Source organism: Protopterus annectens, chromosome 10.part0 (assembly GCF_019279795.1).
Source record: "Protopterus annectens isolate FY-2018-M chromosome 10.part0, PAN1.0, whole genome shotgun sequence".
NCBI lineage: Eukaryota > Metazoa > Chordata > Ceratodontiformes > Protopteridae > Protopterus > Protopterus annectens.
Genome location: NC_056744.1, coordinates 1152568862 through 1152588154, shown reverse-complemented (window position 1 = coordinate 1152588154; position 19293 = coordinate 1152568862). Strand labels below are relative to the sequence as shown.

Below are 19293 nucleotides of genomic sequence, written 5' to 3'. Positions count from 1 at the left end.
GGGTGCTTGACAGAGCTGGCAGGGAGGATAGACATGCCCATTCTGGGGGAAAGGGGGGGAAAGCCAGTCTCATGTTACTGCAGTCCTCCTGAGGAAGTGGTGGGCCGTGACCTGAAGGCATTGCATGTGGTGCACTAAGCTAATTGATGGTAGCCTTTACTGAGCAGGTGCATGGGAGGGTGCATTTGTACATGGGAAGACATGGTTATCACAGTGATGCTGGTTGCATGCCTCCACCACCTCGTGCAGGAAATGGTAAGGCCAAATAAGTATCTTCATTGCCAGAATACCAGAGAAGACACAAGCAACCCTCATGGCTGCCTAAATGACACCCCAGACACCTCTTAAGCTAATTCCAGTCTGATTGTGAAGGGTCAATGGCCAGCAGGAGTATGGGTCAAAAAGCATAAAGATAAAAAAGATAGGAAAAAAGTGCTCAGTGCCATTTCTCTATGAGTAAGCAGTAAGCAGAAATGTCAATGCCTCAGTATGGGAAGACCACACAATAAAATAAACATATACACAGATAGAACAATATAAGCTTTGCAGAAAAGTAGAGGAAGGAGTTCAGGAAAAGGCCTGCCTCTTCCTGAATGCTGCCAGTGTACCAATAGCAGGCATACGGCAAGCAGATCCATGAATGTGGCTCTGCAAGACCTCTAACATGTGGTTCATGATACAGCAGCTGAGATTTAATCCAAAAAAAATGAACACGTAGATAAAAACAAGCTGTGGTACATTGCAAACTAAGGAAACCAGGGCAATATAAAGTGGCAATTTACAGCAATTAGTACTGGAAACCATTTGTCCATATTTATTGAAACAATTGTTCTAATATGCTCTGATAAGTACACATAATTCAATTGTTTTTAACTTAGCATGGATGTGAAGGGAGGAGTTGATGATGATGAAAGATGCATGACATCTCACAGTGAAGAATGTTACTTTTAGGGCCACCTCCATCCTATCCACAGCAAGACGTGAGGATGTGCAATAATGCTAGGTTTTCTGCCAAATCATAATCAGCATGGTGGCCTTCTTAATGTGCTGCTTTCTAAACTGGTAAATGAGGAAACCCCACCTCAACCATTCCTCCTTGCAACGTCCCATATGAAAGCATTACCAAGAGACCTACAATGAGTTAACGGCAGATAAGGAGAAAGAGCAGTGTAATGTCATGTTTACGACATTAATCAGTCGATGAGAAGTACCACCAGTGACCACTTCATCATGGCTCATATATACCTCACAAAAGTGGGTGCACCAGTGGGGAAACATGCAGCACCAGATAAATCAACAGAATGTTATTTAGTAATAACAGCACAGTACCTGAATCAGGTCTCTGCACAGTCAGATATTCAGACTCCCCTTGAGAGCTCTTCCTCTCCATAACACAAGTCAGTGTTCGTTCACTTCTTGGTGGCTTCTTCACAGGCTTTCTAGGAAAATTCATCACACCAAGACTGCTCTCCCAAGGTGTAGCAGAAAGAAGACACAAAGAGCAGTTTCCAGAAGAATCTATTGAAAATGTATTCATCATTAATAAAAATCCACCTTGTGAACTAAAAGAGTTCTGTTAATCATATTTTGCTTTGATTGTTTTTGTTTTGATAAACCAGGCAATAAAATATTAGCAGTTTTACACAGAGATAAAAATGGGGCCAACCCATGTCACCACAACTTATTTAGTGTTTTCAAAAGTTCTTACATTTCAAGTTTTATTAAAAAACAGTTTTGCACACAGATTTGAACCGTTATAAAATGCAAATGCAACCATTAATAATAAATAAAAGTATGTAAAAAGTTACAGGTACCAAAGCAATAAAAATACTGTTATGGGATAACATCACTTCCATACAGAGAAAGTATTAAAAATAAAAACCCATAGGTTGCATCTTAAGTTATAAAATACATATTATATCATTCAACATGACCAACATGGAGCCCAGTGGGCTTAAACATGTTTTACATATAGCCTTCTCTTAATAAAAGCAGCAACTAGCAGACTTCAGCATCTCTGTCAGGGATAGAAACCTGCTTTCTGCAAATCTTCTCAACGGGTCTACTTCACAATGTCGAAAGCCGACAATATCGAAGCTGATATTGTTGGCACCACATCGAAAGCGCAGAATACCGTGCAGGTAAACGGAAATCTCCGTAGGGGGAGATTTCTGTTTACCTCAATGTAGTGCGGTCTCTGAGTTGGAATATTTAAGTAGGGGGTGTGGGGGTGCAGGGGGGCTTGCCCCCTGCCTACGCTAGTTAGTTTTTATTTATTTATTTTTTTTAAATGTTATTCGATGTTTTACTACATCGATCACTACAGGTCGAACTTTAGTGATTCAATGTAGTAAGATTTCGATAACGTGATATAGACACTTCTCAACCTATGCATCTAACTGAAGTTTACATTAGTAACACCTTGGAAGCTAAACTAATTATGGAAGACTGCTTCTTTCTCTATGTGGTCACTGTTTTGGCCATTATATAGCAACTTTTCAAAATAAAGAAAAACTATAAAATGGTTGATAAGTCCCCTAAATCTACAATACGCCTCAGGTGGTTATATCACTGAACTAATAAAAACACAGTTCAGGTGAATTAAAATGAAACTTTACTGAGCCAGTAAAGAAAGGAAAAGATAAGAACTTTCATCTACTAAACTATTTTTAAGAGCTGCAGACTTCTTCAGATCAGTGTTAAAGCACTGATCTGAAGAAGGCTACAGCTCTTAAAAAATAGTTTATTAGATGAAAGTGCCTACCTTTTACTTTTTTCTTTATTTAAAATAATCACCACTTTTAAGTTTTAGATTACTTCACTGTTGAAAATTTTATTTTTTTCTAAAACTGCAATGAAATCTTGTGAGCAAAGCAGTGATCACATACAGCTGTTTTTCAAGTTGTTGTCAAGTAAAGGACAAAATTAACAGCAGCTTTCTACACAGAGCAAATCAATACAATGCAACTAGCTACAAAGACCCTTGAGTCTGAAAGAAAAGCAACTAAAAACTCCACTCACCTTTTCCCAGTGTTACTATACATCACTGTGACATTTGCAGGGCAACATTCCAATAATTTAAGAGGAACAAGCTAGATATTTAACAATGAGCACCCCACCACCACATGCACAAAAGTACAGTTTTGTACCTACCATAAATGTAGATGTTCGAGGGCTATTACAGCTGCAGTAATCACATAGGGTTTTCAGCCGTCAGGCGGTCCCTCGGTCGGCCGAATTCCAAAGTCTTGGTCCGGCGTCGGTTGTTGTCGCGTACTCTTCTGACGTCAGGAAGGCTAGAGTATATAAGACACAGCCGACGCCATCTTCTTCAGTCTTTCTTGCCCCAGATGTCAGGTGCCCCCAAAAGGAAGGCAATACATAAATAAATCTAATCCACAAAAGTAAGCAAATAAAACATAGCAGGATAACCCAGTCAGCAGGTATGAAGAGGAATTCAGACCCCAAGGTCTTACCAAGTGGGGAAGGAGGGTGGGTAACCTGTACTGCAGCTGTAATAGCCCTCGAACATCTACATTTATGGTAGGTACAAAACTGTACTATGTTCATCGTGCATTACAGCTGCAGTAATCACATATGGGTAGAATCCCAAAACTATGCATAGGGTGGTAGGTACTATACGGAACTGGGTTGAGCTAGAATGCCCTGCAAAACTGCAGTGGCAAAGCCTGCTCTTGTTCTGGAGTATAAAGGCAGATGGTAGTGTTTTGTGAAGGTATGTACAGAACTCCAAGTGGCTGCCTCCAAGATATCTTTAGTAGGCACTCCTCTGAGGAAGGCTTTAGCCCTAGTGGAGTGAGGTCTGATACCAGTAGGGACAAGCTTTCCATGGTAGGAATAACAAAAGCGTATGCAGTGACCAATCCACTTGGAAATGGTCTGTTTGGTAACAGGTTTCCCTTGACCCCCCACAGCATAGGAAATGAGGAGTTGATCTGATTTTCTGAAGGATTTGGTTCTGTCCAAGTAATAACGTAGCTGCCTATGGATGTCTAAAGAGTGTAGCAGCCTTTCCCCTTTGTTTTGAGGGTTAGGGTAAAAGGTAGGAAGGTGTATGGCCTGGTTTAAGGCTACCCTAGATACCACTTTAGGCATAAAGGAAGGGTTGGTGAAGGAAACCCTGTCCTGATGGAAGATGAGGAATGGCTGCACCGCCATGAGGGCCTGCAACTCGGATACTCTACGAGCTGAAGTGATGGCCAGGAGAAAAGCTGTTTTCCAGGACAAATATTGTAATTCTGTTGAAGCAGCCGGTTCAAAGGGAGGCAATGTCAATTTTTCCAGTACGTAGTTAAGGTCCCAAGCTGGCACTGGCTGTTTCCTTGGAGGTCTTATGTTCTTAGCCCCTCTGAGGAACTGTCGTAGGAGTGGGTGTGAGAATAAAGGAGGATCCATGTTGAATTCTGCAGAGATTGCTGAGGCATGTATTTTGATTGAGGAAAATGAAAGTCCATTGCTCAAAAGTTCAGCTAGGTACTGCAAAATCTGAGGTAGGTTCAATTTTCTAGGGTCCTGTCCTCGTTTTTCATTCCAACTGCAAAACTGCTTCCATTTTGCGGAGTAAGCTTTTCTAGTAGATGGTCTTCTGGCCTCCAAAATGACATCCTGCACCTCTTTGGAGAGTAGTGTCTGATGTGATGCTAAGGGATTTTCCATGCAGCGAGACTGAGAGTTTTCAGCTGACTGTGAAGGGTTTTGAAATTGTTCTGCGTCAGCAGTAGAGGTGTTAGAGGCAGGGGCCACGGAGGAGTGTGTGTTAGGCTCCTCAGGAGTGGATACCAGTGTTGTCTCGGCCAGTCCGGAGCAATCAGTATCATCCTCGGCTTGTCTGTTCTTACTTTCAAAAGTACCTTGGGCAGAAGAGGTAGAGGTGGGAATGCATAAACTGACCAAGTTGTCCATGTGAAGGAAAGAGCGTCCACTTTCCAGGCCTTTGGGTGGAAGGTCCTTGAGCAAAACTTTTAACTGATGGTTTCTGTGGGAGGCAAAAGATCTATATCTGGCCTTCCCATGCTTGAACAATCTCTGTAAACACCTGTGGATGTAGCTTCCATTCGTGAGGATCTGTCATATGTCTGCTCAGAGTGTCTGCCAGTGTGTTTTCCATTCCTGGCAGGTACTGTGCCTGAAGTTCTATTTGTCTTTCCAGAGCCAGGTTCCAAAGAGTCATGGCTAGTCTGCACAAGGGGTATGAATGAGTTCCTCCTTGTTTGTTTATGTACCACATTACTGTGGTGTTGTCTGTTCTTATGAGCAGTTGTCCTTGATGCAGGAATTCTCTGAACGCTGAGATTGCATTTATTACTGCCAGCATTTCTTTTTGATTGATGTGAAGGTGCTTTTCTTTTTGGGGCCATCTGCCCTGAATGCACCTGTCCTTCATGTGCGCTCCCCAGGCATAATCTGAAGCGTCTGTGGTTATGACCTGTGTAGCTTGAGGCTTGCAGAATGGGAGACCTGTGTTTACTTGGCATGCTTGGGCCCACCATATGAATTCCTTTTGAAGACAGGGAATTATTGGAATCTCCGCTTCCAAGCTGTGACTGTGTTGAGACCATAGATTTTTTAGGTACCATTGAAGTTTCCTCATGTGCAGCTTTGCGCATGGGATTAGAAGAATGCAAGATGCCATGAATCCCAGAGCCTGCAGGATTTTCCTTGCAGTAAGCCTGGTACTTTTTGCAAGTATTTTGAAGTAATGAGATAGTTGCCCTTGTTTTTCTGGCGCAAGGTAAGCCATCTGGGTGTTTGTGTCCAAGTTGGCGCCCAGGAAGGTTATTTTCTGAGAGGGTGTTAGCTTTGATTTCTCCTTGTTGATGGTGTATCCCAGAGAAAGCAGTAACCGTGTTACATATGCCAGGTGTTTCAGAAGTATGAGTTTGCTGTCCGCTTGGATCAGGCAGTCGTCCAGATAAGGGTAAATTTGTATCCCTTGAAGCCTGCAGTATGCAGTCACTGATGCCAGGCACTTGGTGAATACTCTGGGCGCAGTAGATAAGCCAAAGGGCAATGCAGAGAATTGATAGTGGTTTGAACCTGCAAGAAATCTGAGGTATCTTCTGCAACTTTGTCTGATTGGGACATGCAGGTATGCCTCCTTGAGGTCCAATGTTACCAGCCAGAACCCCTTGCCCAGCATGGGAAGGAGTTGCTGTAATGTGAGCATCTTGAATTTTGGCACGAGAAGAAATGTGTTTAGAATGGATAGGTCCAGTATGGGTCTCCAGTCGCTTCCTTTTCTTGGCACCAGAAAAAGCCTTGAATAAAAACCTTGTGCTTGTTGGTGCGTAGGTACCTTTTGTATAGCCCTCATGTTTAGGAGCTTTGTAATTTGTAGTTGTGCCTCTACCCTTTGATTTTGTGGTAGATTTGGCATGCCTCTCATTTTGGAAGAGTGTGAAAATGGAATTTGTAGCCTCTGTTTATAATGTCCAGAATCCATTTGTCTGTTGTGACAATATGCCAATTGTTTGCAAATAGTGCCAGTTTCCTCCCAAAGGTGCTGCCAGTTGAATTTTGCTTGGCATGGAAATGAGGAGTCATTGAGTCTGTTTCCTGTACTGCTGTGCACTGTCGTCACCACCTCTTGGTGCTGGTGATTGCCATTGTCTGCCTCTATAGGACCCTTGGCTTGTCCTCTGCCCCTTCAGCGTCTGTATCTGCCTCTTTGGGGCTTGTCAGTGGTTGGAAAGGACCAGTTTTTTGAAGGCCAATTCCTGCTGAACCGTGGTGGCTGAACCTGTAAGAAAGCTTTGACAGTTTGCATAGATTTTGCTTTTTCTTCCATTTTACGTAATATATCCTCTGCATTAGCACCAAAAAGAACATCCTTATGTAAAGGTGCATCCAGAATTTTTGCTTTCACATGGTCTGGCAGATTTTGTTCCCTAAGCCATGCATGTCTGCGAATGACTGATCCGGTAGCGGCCGATCTGCTGGAGGCCTCTAGGGCATCATAACCACATTGTAAAGTGTGCTTACCCACTTGCTCTGCACTATGCATCATATCCTGCAACTCTTTTATATCTGGTTGTTCAGGCTGTGACATTTTGTTCTTTAATTGTGATAACAGGAATTGTTGATATTTAATCATATGAAACTGGCAGTTTAAGGCCCTCATGGCTAGGGTGGCCGAGGTATAAACCTTCTTACCCCACCTTTCTAGAGATCTAGATTCCCTTTCCGCAGGAAGTGGATTCTTGGCCGTGGAGGCCTTAATTCCTTTAGGGCCTTGAGAAATAGTTTCAGGGTCTGCATTATGGCCTTTGTAGAGGAACTGATGCGAATTAGGTACTCTGTAATACCTGTCTGGCTTAACTGGTGCAGGAGGCAGAGAATCAGGATTAAGGCAGGCCTCCGAGTAAACATCATCCAATACCTCCAAAACAGGAGGAATAGCCAAAGGTCTATGCTGAGGTAACCAGAGAAATTCCCTAAGCCTTTTCTTGGAGTCTGAAAAGTCTTGGCCTTCCCAGTGGAAGTGCTCTCTCATAGAGTGTAGGGTTTCCCCAAAGGAAAAATCCTCAGGGGGGGATACAGAAGGAATAGACTGCTCTGCATCCGAATCCTCGAAAGGGGAATAAGAGTGTTCTTCAATATCAGAATGTTCTGATAAAATGGATCCCTGGTCAGAAGTAGGAGAATCCTCCTCTACTCTGGGTCTCTTGTCCGGAGGGGCCTGGGAGCCTCTGATAAGGGTGATAAGGTCCTCAGCCATTTTAAGCATGTGCTTCTTAGGCATGGGCCCAGGTGATGGGCCTTGTGTAGCCGGCCTAGTATGGTGCCTGGCTGCTTTGGATTTAGTGAAGGCCTTGATAGAGAAAGATGTTGAAGGCCTAAAAACCCCATGAGTGGATGTAGATCTATCCACATTGGTAGGCTCGACATATGCAGGGGCTTCGGTTGTAGTCTGGGAAAGGGCCGAAGAACCAGCGGTCTCGGGTACAGAAGACCCCGCCGAGGGAGTGTCATCGGTAGTCAGGGACTGCAAAGGGGTCTCACTGATAACCGGGCCACGTGGAGCCTGCTTCAGCGTGGTGTCGGTGGAGACCGCAGTCCTCGTCTGGCGGTCCTTTTCTTTGCGTTTTTTAGACAAAGCGGTAGTCGGAGTATCCGACGACATTTTGTAATTAAACGCTTTACCAAAAAAGTGCTGGGCGAACTCCGCCCGACGCTTGATAGTGCGTTTATTGAAGGTAGCGCAAAAGCGACAGCCCGAGACGTCGTGGTCTGGGCCCAAACAAGGTATGCAAAGGGAATGGAAATCCTTATGCGGTATTTGCTTCCCACAAGAAATACAATTATTAACTTTTTCTGACATCGGTCTGAGGCGAAAAGGTTCTAACGGGGTACTTAGCTTTAATGAAGACTTCGGTTCCAAACTTTTTCGTAATTCAGGAGCTGGCCGACCGGCACTTGCGAACTGCTTCTGCTTCGGGCACCGCGCGGCAAAAAAGACTGAAGAAGATGGCGTCGGCTGTGTCTTATATACTCTAGCCTTCCTGACGTCAGAAGAGTACGCGACAACAACCGACGCCGGATCAAGACTTTGGAATTCGGCCGACCGAGGGACCGCCTGACGGCTGAAAACCCTATGTGATTACTGCAGCTGTAATGCACGATGAACATCTAGAGGTAGTGGTTACCTCCCTCTATTTGGGCTGGGCACTGAGTCCAAAAAACTATTCGTATTCCACCATTTAGATGAGGTCATAGACAGTGTACTATTCTGGAACTGACTGGCAGACATCTCATCTATACTGGCGTGTGTGTGTGGAATGAAGATGAAAACTTCAAAAATCTAGTAAAGAACATCTTTCCACCATTTCCCTTGACAGTCAGCAAGAGATCTATCAGTTACTATGTCTGGTAAGACATGCCAACTATATTGTTTGTGCGCATGTGTGTGTGTGTGTGTGTGTGTGTCAGAACACAAGACTGCACTGGCAACCAGGAGTGTCAGTAAAGGAGAAAATTTTACTCCTAGATACCACTGATGGGTCACAGTGTTCTAAACCGCTCCAAAGGTACGTACATAAATGCAAACACAAATTAAAAATAATGTAAATTGTGCTGGGTTTTAACGGCTGACGTAACAGCCAACAATTATTTTCATCTGATAATTGTGAGTGGTAAGGACAGCATTCATTCTAATTCAGAAAGAGTGTCAGAACAGAGGATGAAATTATAAAAAGTGGTAAATTCTTAAAGGTCCTATATATACTGTCTACAGAAGTTAAAACAGATACCAAGCCAGGTCTTCTCACTCACCACACTCTTCAATATCCACTGTTGTCTTACTTGCAACCTCTTTTCCCAGAAGCCATCTGAAAGATGTATCCAGCTCTTTTTCTACCTGTAAAAGCAAAGAGTTAAGTAAAGGACTGAGGGGCTAAGAATTCAACATTATGAAATCAAGTGTTTATGGATACATATTTTCCATTACAAAAACAAATGATAACTTGAAACAATTTCCTTTCAGCCTTGTTTCTTCCATAATCAATCTCAATACCATGAATTCTATCCGACTATTGCAGGGCTGCTTTGAAGTATGTGCCTCATGACGACATACCTGTGATCCAAAAGTGAAAGAGTTGCTTGATGGAGTGCTGTTCCTGTGTATAAGCATATGATTTTGATTTGGGGGATGCAGTGTCTAAGGTTGTTGCCTTATACCTCCCGGATCTGCAGTTCAGTCCTAACCACTGATCACTGTGAAAGGAATCTGCATGCTCTCTCACTGTCTGCACAGGTTTCCTCCAAGCACTGTAGTTCATTTGCTTTATGTATTTGACATATGTGTGTATATATTTATATATGTGTGTTTGTGTGTATATGTGTATGTATATATATATATATATATATATATATATATATATATATATATATGTATATATAAATGTGTGTGTGTGTCTCCCTCCCGCTCTATCGATTACATATAGAGATATACAGACATATATATATATATATGTATATATATATATATATATATATATATATATATATATATATATATATATATTATACAAAAGCTCTGGTTGCACACTGACAAACTATCATTTACTTGTTAAAAGAATGCAGACAGACATTAGTCTTAAAAGTAAATAAAACAAGAACATCAAGACAGGACAGAGATATTTCACTCTTACATCAACAAAGATGACGTTTGTTTGCAGTTTGAATAGTAAACAAAACAATTTTGCAGCAGTCTGTTTTCTTCCTTATTTACTGAAGGTTCATAACAGAATCAGTCTGCAGTCCACAGATAGGCTACTAAAGCCAAAGACATATGCAGCTTCTGAATGCACTGGTTGAGGCAATTGTTCACAAAGGTATAGTTCTGATTTACATTTGTGGTTCTCAATGCAGCAAGTAACTCAAATAAGCCTGAACACACCTACGTAAGGTCAACAAGAACACCTTCCCCCTTTAAATCTCTCTTGCAGAGACAGAAACTTTCCTAATTTCCAAATTTGACTTGTATCATATCATGTTTCCAAATTCCACTAAAGTAGAAAAACATTCTCATTAGGAAGGGCCTTCTTTCTCTGCTATCTCAACGTACAAAATTTTCTGGAACAATAATTTTATAAAACAAATTACACTTGGGAACTCTTATGCTACATAGTCTCTGAATGAACTCTTCCTCTTTTTAAAATGTGTGTGTAGTTCGGGGGTGACAGGGAGAGCAGGATGATCTACCCGGATTCCTGCTAGCTTCTTAGCTTTTCAAAGTCAGATCTTCATTCAGGCAGCCTCACTCATACAGGGTCAGGATAAAACTGCCCTTAGCTATCCAACCCTTTTTAATTACATATACTCTGCCTGCCCAGATCAGGGGGTCTGACTGTATTGGCCACAGAATGAAGTCTATGCCTGGCAGATGCTCTACTGTGGCCCCTGCTATCAATGACTGTACAACTGTGCATCTCACAGCACCTGTCTAAAAGAGTAGGGACCCTTATTTATATATATATATATATATATATATATATATATAAAAACTCTTATTCACAACATATTTAAAAAAGTTTACAAATACATAGATAAACAAGTATGTTTACACATATTCATAATTTACTTTACAATTATACTAAAATTCCATCCCTATTAGACCCCCACACCTTTTTCCATAACCACCATCTGACTTTGCTTAATATTGTTGCTAAAATAATTTCATTTATTCTTTCACTATATATAACCTACATGACATAAAATAGCTTTTATTTATTCTTTTAACATATTCTTTATTTCTGTTCTGATATCCATATTTGATTGTATCCATGTTTTATTCACTTTTTATATCTTTGAAAAAATCTTCTTTAAATAATTTTTTCCCATAACTTTTTTACCCTTTTACATTTCAATAATGCATTTTCAGTAGTTTCTTCTCCTTAACAATGTAAACATATTGTATCACATTTTTACATGGCATATCTCCTTTTACTGGTAATGTATCTATTACCAGTCTTAACATAAAATCTTGACATTCTATTTGATTCTTATTTTATGTCTTTAATTTTTTCATCTGTTAGATTTTCCCATGGATTTACATAGTAATGTTTTATCATTAACATTCTTATGCCATACTTTTATTTCTTTTTCTATGTCATCAATTTTTATTTTCTACAAAAATGTTTTTTTCTTGGTAACGTTTTATTTCTTCATTTATACCCTCTTTTCTTTCTCCTTTACACTTTTTTAACATACCTCAAAATGTATCAAACTTATATTTACACAATTTTACTACTAATCTCTCAGCTTTTTCATTTACCCACTTTAACATTTTGTACAAGTTTAATGAAGCAGCACATACCACTGGGCAAATTAACCTTAAACCTCCTTCCTCTTTACTTACATACAATAGTCTTCTTTTTACTGAATTGAATCTAGAACCACATAAAAATGGATACAATATATTTGCAATAATTCCATTTCAAAAACTGTTGGCAACATAAATACACTTAAGTATGCTATTTTCCTATCAGTACTGAATTTATCAAATATGCCTTTTTTCTTAATGATAATTTATATGTTCTCATTCTACATTCTTTCATTGCTACCCATAAGACTTCATGTCCAGTTGTATCACATGCCTTAATAAGGTATTTTATCAATATATTTTTGCTTCTTCTTTTATATTTATAATAGCATCCACAATGTCTTTAACTATTATCAGTAATTCTTGACAACACTTCCCCTTTATACTATATATACTATTTTTCATTTTAGTTTCAAATATCTTTTATTATTTTCATAAAAATCTTATAATCATTATTATTCAATACTATTGCTCGCCATTTTTTTAATTGTATCAATCTTCCTTCTTCCATCTATATCAGTATTCCACAACATAAGTCTTTATACATAAAACCTTCATTTAACCATTCATTCAAAATCTTAAAAAAAAAAAAAAAATATATATATATATATATATATATATATATATATATATATATATATTACACATATATTACACACACACACGCACACATTTCTTTGCCAATCCCTTAGATTTTTACACATTTCATAATCTATTCTTTCTCGTCCTGCAGATGAATCTGTATTTACTTGTCCTAATACTTTATCCAGCTCATATAAAGAAATCTCCTTTTCTGTTAACTTTTTTTTTTTTTTTACTTTCCACTTTTCTTCATTACCCTCTTTTTTCATTAAACATTTTTGTACATATTGTACTACACTATTCATAATATTTTCCTGTGCTTTTTTTCTCTCTCATTACCCTAACATCTTCATTTATTAATCTGCTTATGTAATTCAATACTACTTCTCTGTTTTCCTTGTAAAAAATATCTTTACTTATATAACAATTCTTATATTTTTTCTTGATTTCTTTCATATAATTCTTTTTGTCAAAGTACTTTCTATCATGTTTTAAATATTCCAATGCATTGTTAAATACTCTTTTATATTTTCCTCTACTTTTCAGATATCATACTTCCACTGTAAAATAACATTTCTTATATTTTTCCTTAAATATCATCCACCATTCAGACCAACTTTTAGTATAAAATGTTCTCATAGTAATACAACTTTTCCATAACTGTATTACTAGTCTCTTTCCTTCTTCATTCCATGCTTTCTCATTTATCCTTTTTATTCCTTTGTCTATTTTTATACATTTTTGTTTTCCCTTATCTTCAGCCATATTGCAAGATAATCAGAAAATCCTGTTTCATCTATCACTCTTTCTCCTATAACTAAATTTTCTGACACTATAAAATAATCTGCTTCAGTTCTATACATACCCCGTCTGTAAATCCCTGGATTTTTGTCCCACAGTTTTAACTTACTACATCTTATAATTTGTAACTTTTTTCTTATATCATTATCACTATATAGTCTAAAATCTGATGAAACAAGCTTTTCCTTTCTTTACAATTAGTATAAGCAAAAAATGTTATACTTCTATGTACTTGTTCTTTCCATTTTGAATCGACAATGGTTAATTTTCTCATTTTTGCTTAAGTTACATCTAGTATCTTAAATGTGTTTCTACAGAATATGGCTATTCCAGAACATCTCTCATTTCCCAAATTCCAGATCATCTTTCCTCCCCATAGTTTCTCAGTTTGGAATCTTTCTTCATTGTTAAAAATATTGTGTATTCTAATATAATTACAACTAGATCACATGTATTACATGACTCCAAAATCCCTCTTCGTCTTTCTATATTCTTTGTACTATTCACATTTACAGAAAGCAATCTAATATTTTCATTTTTCCCTTTTCCTTAGACTCATGGTTTCATAAGTTCATAACTAATTACCAGGTTAGCTGCCTTAATGGGCCTTTCTAAACTTAGTCAGTTTCCCTCTCAAAGGTGAGAATCAAGCACTCTACCTTGTGCCTATGAGTAAAACATCTTGACAATTATACCAACCCCCAACCATTTGCTGTATATATTCTTTTTTATCCACTTCCTTTCTTTTTTCTTTTGTACTTATCCCTTTAACTATTCTTTTTTTTCTGTCTTTTACCACAATAATTATTTTTTCTTTTACTATCTCCCAATTTGTCTTCTTCATCCATTATTTCAAAGCCTTCTATGTCCTCTTTATTATTTTTTTCTCATCTAATTTTTCTTCTGTTTCTACTACCTCTAAAGTTTCTTATTTTTGTTCATTTTCTTCTCTTTCTATTTCCTTATTATTTTCATTTTTACAATCCATCCATAAATGTCCAACTTTGCAACACTTGTAACATTTAAATGTACATTTCTGCATCATGCCCCATTTCCTCAAAATATAACATTTTCTTTTATCACGGTTAATTATCAAATGTCCTTTTCCAGAAAAAAAAACATGTTTTGGGTTGTCCCTAGTATTTTATGTCACCCCTGTCCCTCTTCACATTTATTATGATTGGTATATGTATACTTTTTCTCTTTTTATTTTTAACACAATATTACAATCACATCTGCCAATCCATAAACCTCTTCTATCATAAACCTTTGCAATGTCCAGTACTTCTTTACATAAAGTTTTCAAATGCCCTTTCTTTTTCCACCTCTTTTCAAAATAGTAATGGATTTTATTTTTTGTTCCCCTATTAAATGCTTTCAACACAAAGATTCCATGTGTTATGTCTTTCTTTTTTTCATATTTACCACGAAACATTTCCATTGAAAAAAGTATTAAATATAATGTCACAAAATGTATCTTTGTTAATAAGAATAAATGCTCTTACTTCATATGCTTTTACACCTAAAGGAGCTAGTAAATTGTCTCACACTTCATACCTGTTTATTCCTTTGCCTTCTTTACTTTAAATCCTTAGCACATACCGTTGCTTTTCATTTTCTTCTGACGTCTTCTTTCCTGCTGCTTCTCTTCTGCCTTCTTTTACTTTCTCTGCATATGTTTTCTTTTCCATCTCACTACTATTCTCCATAATGTACCCCCAAGAAACAACTCCTTCATTTTTTTGGCACACTTTGGATTACCATTTCTTTAAGAAAATCATGCTGCAATCCTCCTGACCAGAAGGTTGCAATAATACATCCTTCATTTGCCAACTCCTGCCCATCAAACACATTTCTTTGAAACATCTCCTCATAATCTTGCATGTATTCTCTGGTCTCAGTATTGCTTTCTCTTCCATTTCTCTCACCACTCTGTTTTCTCCTTCTCTCTGCATCTGCCTCCCTGTTTCTGTGAACCATCTCTGTGCCTGGAACTAAAACAAGAATTGCTCATGCAAAATGGGTCCCACTCACAACAATGACAAGTATGGGAAGTTCCCCAATGCCCTGACCAAAATTTCCCACAATAGTATAAACACTACCTTGGTTGGCCCCTGAAAACAGGCCAATAGCCTAGTGTGACTAATCCAGTCAATAGAGAATAAATAAATAAAATAATAATAAATCCTTTTGTTGCTCCAGCTCAAGTACCAGATTTTGTTTTTTTTTTCCAAATATGGAATTTTTTCCCAGCTCTACTGGGTCTTCCCTATGTCTGGAACATGTATGCTTCAGGAAGAAATAGGTGCATTTGACTGGTGGAAGGACAGGGAATGCCTCTCAGGTATGGGGCTTCCTTCCAAAACATATTGTAATCTTGCTGAATGAAGAAGCTCTTTCCCCAACAGCACACTTATCTGAACAAATGTAGGTGATGGTAGCATTCAACAACAATGCGGAAAGCAGACTGACTGGAGAAAAGATCCCGCTTTTAGACTGGTGACAAGATAATCTGAGGCTCTTACAGTCCTATGTCCACTTATGAACTCATGTACAAGCTTAGCAAAGGTTTTAGCTTTCGAAGACCAGCTGGATGAAGCTATTTAGCCATTTTTACCAGGCATCAAAAACACTGTAAAATCTGGGGTATGTAAAGGGTCATCCAAAGGCCCGAGAATAGGTGTAGTTTAACCTGTGGAAACAGAGCTGACACTCACAACTGAACATAACACTCAACTGTACAGATTTTTGCCTCATATTTCTGGCCTGTTACTCATAAAAATTGTGTTTTTTGACAAATCACTGGGATGATCTAAGGATTAAAATCACTAAATAATGAAATGCATTTCAGTTTCAGACTTTATATCCATCAGAAAATGCTTTCTAACACAAATTCTTTTATACCAACAGCATTTAAAATGTGTCCCTATTTTTGGGCATTTGTCACACGTTATGCCAGGCTTTGTCCAGATTTTTTGTGCTTAGATGTTTGGAGGTATGGAGCCAAATGAGCTCAGGGGAAATAAAGGGGTGATCTCAGATCCAGAAATGTATTCCGGGTACTAGACAGTCTGGGCTCTTTGTCTATCTGGAGAGCATAAGCTTATTCCTGCTGGAAAAATGAAGAGAAGATACTCTGGGTTTTGCTTCCAACAGGTCAGGAACACATCTTTGGTCCTGTTTACAGCCCCATGGATAATGACTGAGATGCACGTCTCCTGGTGAATGGCAACAAGCCCATGAGTAAGAAAGCAGAGGCCACAGTAGCTGCAATGGAATTCAAATAATAGCAAGGCCTTGACTTAAATATGACATCCAACTTTCTTATCTTATGCCTGCTTGATTCTTGCCTGGGACTACTTGATGGGGCCTCTGGCTGATCTTGTCCTAGCCTCCCTCCATCCTTGCTAGGAGGTGCTGAGATTTGAGAAAGGCTTAGACTTTAAACTGTGGTGAAGGCACATGGGGGTGAGGTGCTCGCAAACATGGTTGTACTTGATGTTGTGTATTAGCCTCAGAGAGAAAAAAGCAGATCATGAGAGGGGGAGTGACTCAAGTTCTGATAAACGCAGGCACCCAAAGAAGATTCATGCTTATTAGGCATCAACACAGGAGTTGGTGAATGATATATGTAGGAGGGAAATCACCAAGAGGTGTGTATACCCCATAATCTCAATGCAGGGCTACTTAATAAATTCAAGATTTCAATAAGAAATAACATGAGAAGAGACATAAGAAGGATGTACAAGTGTTGTACCACTGTAGAAGCCTCCACAAAAGTGAACTCTACAACTCTAGCTGCTCGCTAATCACAGTGTGAAGACTGGTAGAGAAGGGGTGAAGGCTGCCAGCCTAGTCAAATATAATTTGATACATAATTCTGGCAATTGTAAATATAAATGTAAAATACAGGCTGTTTTTTTTAAATGAAAGAAAACACTGTAAAATGCTGAACTTCAAGATTGTAGCAACATTGCCATCTGCTGTAAGGAAAACTAAGCCAAGCATTTCACATCTGTTCTTTTGAAGTTAAAATTATGTCTTGTATACCCTTTTGATCTAGATAGTGGTGCCGAAGAGGCTAGCTGAGCACATTCTTTCTATTGTTTTGACTTAAGGAATAATTACTGGAGTGTACATGTGAAATGTCTTTTATTGTTGTAGTTTCCTGAGCAGGTGTTAGATTGTTAAATAATGTAGCCTGTTGGCCTGGGATGTCCAGACTAAGTGTCAAAATGATGTAATGTGTACACTGGAAAACCTAAGTGTCAAAATGATGTAATCTGGGAGGGCCCAGCAGGAATGTTAGTGATTTTAAACTATTGTTGAGAGAGAGAGAGAGAGACTGTAAGCATTTTGATCTTGATATCCGACTGTCGGCACTGCCTTGCTCTATGAAAGTAAGTTACTTTAGAAGTATGTTTTCTTGTAGAAATAGCTAGGACTATACATATTAGACTTAAGTGTTCTTCTGTTATATCAGAACTTTCCTACTGTATTGTTTTATGTTTCTGTGTGATCTCTGAACTCTTGGATAGCACTGTGGTGTAGTAGTATTGTCTTGTGTTTTTAGTATTTATTATTAAATATTTTTAAACCTTTTTCAACTGTGGCTGGTTTGTGTAGAGACAAGTTAAGCTCTAGAGTACATTGCATATTTATAATGTTTAATGTACAAAGCCACTCTAATAAGCTTTAGACTGATTAGTCATACTTACCAATTGGATAATAATATTGCACAGTAATAATTGGACACCCTTTTAAGGGCCTTTGGGTAGCTGATAAGTATTAGTTGGTGGTGGCAGTAATTACTACCGTATAGTCTGGGTAAAGGGGCACAGCTGGAGAATCTGTGTCAGCCTTTCCCAGGAGTGTCTGTGTATAAATACTTATCTCAAAGTTTGTGTGGTGTGTCAGCTACCTGAGCAGGGACACGGAGCACTGGTAGGACAGACAGGGTACTGGAGGCTAGCCTGCCAGCTAGGCTGAGATTTGAACCCTACAGCATTGCCAGTGGGGAGTCTTATTGGGGACCTGGGGAGCAAGGGAGCAACCAGCCCTAGACTGACTGTGATCTCTGTGTGCACTTAAGGGAAATTGTACTTTACTGTGTGTATTTGTTAACCTTTCCTCTTATAGGAGACGCCCTCCCTGGTGTTAGTGGTAAGGATTGAGGCTCCTTGATTGCTGGGCCAGGGCACGGCCGTCACACCCAGTACTACTCATGCTGTACTGCCCATGAGTGTTAGTAGCTGTATGATCCAGGCAGGAAAATGTCATGAAATCACACCAAAGCAAGACAACTGCCATCACAGTGACAACTCTCTAGACAACAAGGAAATGATGCTTTACCAGTATGAACGGACATATTTTTCCCATGAAAGTTTTTGGTTCCAACATTTTTACCCTTGGATGCTGAGTCTTAAATTAATGTTCACCAGTAAAGAGCAGCAACATTTTAACTCCACTTTCTCTAACTCTGGAATATTCTTAATTATTTTTTCTTAAAAGCTTAGGCCAGTTACCACATAAATCACAAGACTTGGGGAAGATGCATGTTGTTACAACAAGGAATTGGATTTGATTTTGCCATCTCAATTAACTCTGCATCAGTTCCGGATATGGATTTTGGTTTTAAGGCACAGACTGCTACAGAACAAGATAGAAATGCTGACAATGGGCTAAAGGAACTTCTTCCCCAGACCTTGAAATCCCGTCAAAGTAAGAGGTGAGGAAATGTCAGTCAATGCTTATTGACAAACAAAGTAGGTTAAAAATTTTGTAAAAGAAATTTAAATCAGTCCCGAGCAGCCTGAGATTCAGTTAGTTTCCTAACTGCAAATCAGCAGCACAGAGTAAATTACATTCAAAAATGGTAGCTTTTTTGATAAGGTAGGGCTGGACTGTATGATGATATAGATCAAACATAACTGCTCCAGTCTGACTTAGCTGAAAAACAATAATGAGCAGTTAAATGATGAAGTGAAGCCTGTGACAAGAAATTTTCTGACAATTTAAAGCACTTAGCAGAAAAAGGTGGAGACTAGAATATGACTGCAAAGAATGTG

The 19293-nt window shown here is 38.8% G+C and overlaps 1 protein-coding gene across 2 annotated transcripts in view; it reads right to left on the bottom strand.

The window, feature by feature from the left end:
• Positions 1–19293, bottom strand: part of MUTYH (mutY DNA glycosylase) — a 372894-nt gene that overhangs the window by 97774 nt on the left and 255827 nt on the right. For both annotated transcript variants that reach the window (XM_044085888.1, XM_044085887.1), the window contains exons 11-12: positions 9292–9376; positions 1330–1518 (exon numbers count right to left, since the gene is read on the bottom strand). In XM_044085888.1, the coding sequence (XP_043941823.1) occupies positions 1330–1518; positions 9292–9376 (274 nt within the window). The remainder of the gene's footprint in view (positions 1–1329; positions 1519–9291; positions 9377–19293) is intronic.